General features: G+C 36.0%; 1 protein-coding gene across 1 annotated transcript; it reads right to left on the bottom strand.

Annotated features, from left to right (window-relative positions):
• Positions 1-2,054: 2,054 nt before the first annotated feature.
• LOC149475765 (uncharacterized) lies at positions 2,055-5,773 on the bottom strand. The gene is made up of 7 exons (XM_089712493.1): positions 5,628-5,773; positions 4,534-4,555; positions 3,940-4,126; positions 3,440-3,537; positions 3,044-3,197; positions 2,656-2,744; positions 2,055-2,192 (listed from the first exon to the last, which is right to left on the bottom strand). The coding sequence occupies exons 1-7, from the start codon at positions 5,771-5,773 to the stop codon at positions 2,064-2,066; spliced, it is 825 nt and encodes a 274-aa protein (XP_089568619.1). The 3' UTR covers positions 2,055-2,063.
• Positions 5,774-6,000: the final 227 nt, after the last annotated feature.

The following is a 6,000-nucleotide window of genomic DNA, read 5'->3' on the forward strand; positions in this document are numbered from 1 at the left end:
GGTTGTGAAAAATTACGATTTGAATTTTTGTGTTCTTCTGTTTTTGTTCTTTTTTGGATTGAAAGAATAGAAAAGAGGTGTGAAAACTTTTTGATGGGGTTAGGCTAAGGAAACACATCTTTTATTACATCTTTATCTGCAAAGTGCAATATTCATTCGATTTAAAAAAATAAAATAAAAATCATTTTTATTTAACTAGTTACCTATTGAAACATTTGTGGGTTAGGTACAACCGTACAAACATGTCACATTTGGACCCCAAACTAGGACAGCCTGTATTTTTCAGCAAGTAAAACTGCGTACCTAGTTCTCCGAATTCGTGTATGACGGGCTAGCGTTTTTTTAGCTCATACTTACTAATAAACTTTTTTAAAATATAAAACAAAGAATATAAAAGAAGAGTTATATCAAAGAATATAACTCGTGCGCCGGTAAAACCAAGGACAAGAAAAAATACAAAGGTGTGAAATGACATAAGATGTGATGTAATGTAATGTGATGTGATGTGATGTGACGTGACGTGACGTGACGTAACATGATGTGACGTGACGTGACGAAACGTGACGTGATGGATACTATTTAAAAAATATGAGAAAAGAAAAATTCTATAAAGTATAGAAGATGATGAGACATGAGTATAAAATGCCATATTATGTAAAAAATAGGTTAGTGGTGGTAACTGACATGAAAATTTGTTTGTTTTCGTTTGGGGCTTCTTTTTGTACCATGTGTGATTTCGATCAATTATAGAAAGATAAAACACATTTATTTCCGCTGTTGGTATAAAATGAAACACCATGTTTTAGAAAAAAATATTATTTATTATCAAAATACAATTCCAAACACAACACTCACAAATAATCAACATTGATATCACATACAAATCTCTATCACATAAAGGCCCATTCAAACTACAGCGGTATCTCCTACCGCCGTGGGTAGCGCTATCCCGATGGCACGCGATTAAGGGGCTGACAAGACCAAATTTAAAAGTGATTGCGCTCTCGTTTACTCCCATACAATTGGACAGTGTGCGCAAACGAGAGCGCAATATCACTGTTACTTGGCGGGGCCAGATCGTAGAAGAAAATGATAAGAAAATATATGATTTAAGGAAAAGTGTGGGTCATATGCGAAATATGACTCGTTAAAGTTTCAGGTATGAATATGTTGACTTCGTGTTTTAAATTGCAGACCCGTACGTCAAAAAAATAAAGACATAGAATCGTTTAATGATGATTTTAAGACCAATCTTTGCAATTGTTTTCTATCGAGCCGATTTCGTCCAATTATAAATCGAGTCCGTCCCACGGTCTTCGAATTATGATGAATATTAACATATATATTTTTTGGTGGGCTAGAATAAATATATTTTCTTAAAAAACTGCTCAAATATCTTCAATTTGGTGTTGTCAGCCCCTTAAATCTCTTACGTAGTATAATACTTTTCTCTACTTTACTCTTCGTAGTAGGTATAATATGTATAGAGACGAATCGCGTACGGCGGTAGCGGATACCGCTGTAGTTTGAATAGGCCTTATCATCTATAACACGTAACGTACCGTAAATATTTAATATACCTACTTACATGACATCATTTTTAAATGTTACGATTTTTATCGAAAATACCGCTTATTAGAAACATCACTAGTGATGGGCAAAAACTAAGTATCGGTATATTTGATTGCTATTAGAGCTAGCGCGCAAGAGCAACTCTGTCTCCGCAACTATTTTGTCTCTCCCATCAACTCTATGTGGAGTTGCGTCGCTACTTGCGCGCACTTTCATACTAGCCCATGGGTGGAGAGACAAAATAGCTGCGGAGACAAAGTTGCTCGTGCGCGCTATCTCTTAATATTATTAATTGACATACATTATAAACATCGCAAAAATTACTTAAATAAGACTACGGTATACGTATGTTTTATCGTCAATAAAATAAAAAAAAAATTTAGGTAATAAAGTGGGTAAAATATTTTACAACTTTGGAACGAAGCCGTGGCAAGCAAAAAGTATTATTATATAAATAAATATAAAAGTATTATTATATATTATATTCATGGTTAATGATGTTCCTCCTCATGAGGGCTGGTGGGAGGGGGCGCGACCTCCGTAGCTCCCGGTATCGGCCCTCCCCCTCCCCCTACCCCTCCGTCATCCCCATCTATGTTGTTTCCACCACCCATCATACCCTGAAATAGGAAACAATATTTAAAAAAAGACGTGTGGCACTCGGGGACTGCCGCGGTAAAGCTATTGCATGCTATGCCTTCAAGCCACACCTCCGTGCCCGTCGGAGTGGGGAGCGTGAGGTTTTTTCGTTACGGAATTTCTGGATTCGGTCCCCACGCTCAAGGCCCGCGATAGTAGCTATGCAATAGCTTAATAAACTAATGATAGAATGAAATAGTTTCTCTCACTTCTTTAATAGAATACAGGATAATATTATACATGAGGAAATTATGTATACTGGCGATCCTTATCAGGATATAAGGAAAGCTCATGAAATTATTGTACTGTCAACGGTCCGTGAAAAGTGTACAAAGTGCGAATTAAATCTTTTCGTTCAAAGTGGATTAAAATCAAGGAATGTGTTACATACAAATTACACACATTCAGGTTAAGCTAATAAGATAAGATTTTTATTTTTTATACCTGACAGCATGAACACAGAAGGCAGGTGAGGCAGGCCATGCAGGACGCACAGCATGCCATGTCAGTCAAACCCTGGGCAGGAGACTGGGCTGCCAATTTTAGCATTTATTATTTTTTTGGTGCTATCGTAACTATAAATGTAATGAATTCACATAACGAAATAAACTGACAAGTCTTAGTAACAATAACAAATAACTAGCTTCCTCCTCTATTCATAATTACTTAAGTTTATAGTATTCATAATAATTCATATGTACGTATGACTATTAACTAGCTGTTAAAATAGATGTTTTATGTTTGGTATGTCAACTGATCATCATTTTGACAAAACATTATCATAACGATAGATTATTTTTATTATGGTTTGCATATATGTAGTTATTATTACCTGGATAATGTGGCCCATAACCGGGATACCCTTGCCCGGGATAACCCGTTCCTTGGCCGGGAAAGCCTGGTCCCTGTCCGGGGAAACCAGGCCCCTGTCCGGGATAGCCAGGGTAGCCAGGCCCTTGACCCGGGTATCCTACATTTTGGAAACCCTGGAATGAAGACATGTGGCAAATGAAGAAATATAAACTGGTATTTATTATTCAATTAATTATTCAATATTATTCAAAAAACGGTACAGAAATACACCTATAAGAATACGTTTAAAAAAATTCGAAGTATATGTTCTCCCTCACAACATACAACCTCTTTTAATAATAATTATTTGCTTAATCTGTAGGTTATAACGTTTTAAGTACTTAACTATCATATTAACTAATGATAATATGTTTACCTGTGGCATTCCAGGTGGCTGGCCATAAGGTGGAGGGCTAACATTAGCCGGGGGCGGATAGGTATCCTGATATCCAGGGCCGATCGGACCTTGGGGCCCTATGAAGTATACAAGTATTTGAGAAAAAATTGTAGAGCAAAGCACACAAGAAAGCGCGTAAAAAATAGCTGAAATTCCCTTAATTCAATTAACATTCAATGCGTAACAAAATAAAGAAAGGTGTATGATAAACATCGATGTTTTAAATATAAATTACGGGTTTTCCCGCGGTTTTGCCCGCTTTGTCTAAATCTTAATAAATTATATACTAAAACCTTCCTTGAAAATCATTCTATCTATTAAAAAAAACCGCTGCGAATCCGCGTAATTTTAAAGATTTAAGAATACAAAGGGATATAGGGACAGAGAAAGCTACTTTGTTTTATACTATGTAGTGATGATAAAGGGATTGTAATCTCTTATTATTAAAAAGACACAATAGGTAATAATAAAAAATTAACCTTGTGGTCCCTGTCCAAAAGGGCCTTGCGGTCCCTGCCCCAATGGCCCTTGCGGTCCCTGCCCAAAAGGACCATGTGGCCCTTGTCCAAAAGGGCCTTGTGGCCCTTGTCCAAAAGGGCCTTGTGGCCCTTGTCCAAAAGGGCTTTGAGGTCCATAAGGACCGTACTGACCATGGGCACGACGAGGCTATAAGAATTTTACTTTTTAGTTAAGTACTTAGGTACATTCATCTAAACTTGTTGTTTTATAAAATTTGTCACTTGTCACAAATTATATAAATTTACGTATAAAACGTTTAAATCAATCTAAATAAAAGAACAGAAATATTAGTTGATCAAACAAGAGGCAAAACTTTTTGTGCGAAATACAGAATACCTACCTAAGTATTAAAAATATTAGCAAGCCATTTAGGTATGTGTACTTACATATAAGTACTAAAGGTACATTAGTTTTAGCTACTAAATGTTTGTGTTCTGCTCTGTGTATGTTTATGAAATTACGTAAAGAAATTAAATTTGTTGCGCCTGTGAAAATTATAAATTACGATTTAAATAGATTCGACATTAGAAAGTAAGAGGCGCCAAAAAACTTACTAGCGTATTTCCCATTAATATCCTGTGTACAAAACCTCCATAATTTATTATATAAATGTAATACTAGAATTTCTAATTAATTTCTTATTTAAAGCTTATTTATATCAAAATTTTTGAAGACATGTTTTGATTACCAGTGACATTTAAAACGTCTTTCTGCACCACAGAACAGTGCACGTTTGATAGAAAAATTATTATCCAAAAAGATTTTGTGAATATGGGATCCACGGGATCCATATATTAAGGCAAAGTTCACACAGATTGTATAAAAATAGGCTAATGCTCTAAGGTGGACCATGGAGCCCTGTGGTGGAGCCACATATAAATGTATAAAATTAAATTGTCTTTAAAATTGAAAAATATGTGCGAAAAATCATGCTTTGCTGAAACGTATAATATTGTTCAGAGCTGTACTCTGTACTCTTCTACCAACTAATCACTTTTAAGCTAGGATGGTGCCCTTCACTCGTCGAAACATGCTTTCCTTGGGTTCACGTCCATGGTTGTCAGTTTATATACCTATTGTAGCAGAATCCTTTTTAACTTTCATTGCTTTGTTTTATTTATATATTTATTTACCAATTTAGTGGTTCTACTTAATGTATTATGCATTAAATTCTTTTATATGTAATATATTATAATACGTGTATGTGTGTATATATATTATAGTATATTATTATGTCTATATTTTACATTATACTATTAATATTGTATTTATTTTCTTTTCTTTAATTAAAATATATTATGACGAAGTATTGCTCTCGGGGCTCACTGAAAATCGGTGCTGTGACGTTTTTTTTGTTTACGTCACAGATGTTCACCGAGTGATTTCCCCTTTTAATGGCATCATGCTTCACAGACTACACACTTCAATGTGTATTTTTAAGTATTGTAGTAAGTAAGTATTATAAGTATTGTATAAATTGCTTTGAATTATGTACGTGTGAGGCTTAAGTGCCATTAAATAAACGTTTTTTCTTTCTTTCTTTCTTTCTTTCTAATACAATATATATAGGAAAATATTATCTAATTTAAATAGCCCGCACAGCATCTATGAACCGTAGATTTGACTAGAGTCTGGGTACTCAATGTACATATGTAATCCATCGTCCGGTGCGGTGAGGCGGGACGTGTTCCGCTCATACCGCCAACGGGAGGGACGAGCAGGCAAACCACCTTTCCTGTTCTTGGCTTGCGCCTGGCCTGGAGATGGGATGCCGACCAATACCCGCGGCCCCATCATTAAAGCGGCTCGATGGGCTCGACGGAAGTCGGAACACAGTGGGGTTTTAGTCGGTAAGAATCCGACATAACCCACGGCTCCTTCCCCGGGGGGCGTGGGTATCTTTGGAAGATTTCTGAGAAAAATGGTTTTGACAAACAGACAGACTGACAACAAAGTGATGCTGGGTACCGTTTTTTCCTTTTGAGGTTCGGAACCCTAAAAAGTTAAGTGACGTAAAACCA

This window comes from Colias philodice, chromosome 29 (assembly GCF_061535455.1).
Source record: "Colias philodice isolate Cphi_HAF_F1 chromosome 29, ilColPhil1 Martin Lab GWU primary, whole genome shotgun sequence".
NCBI lineage: Eukaryota > Metazoa > Arthropoda > Insecta > Lepidoptera > Pieridae > Colias > Colias philodice.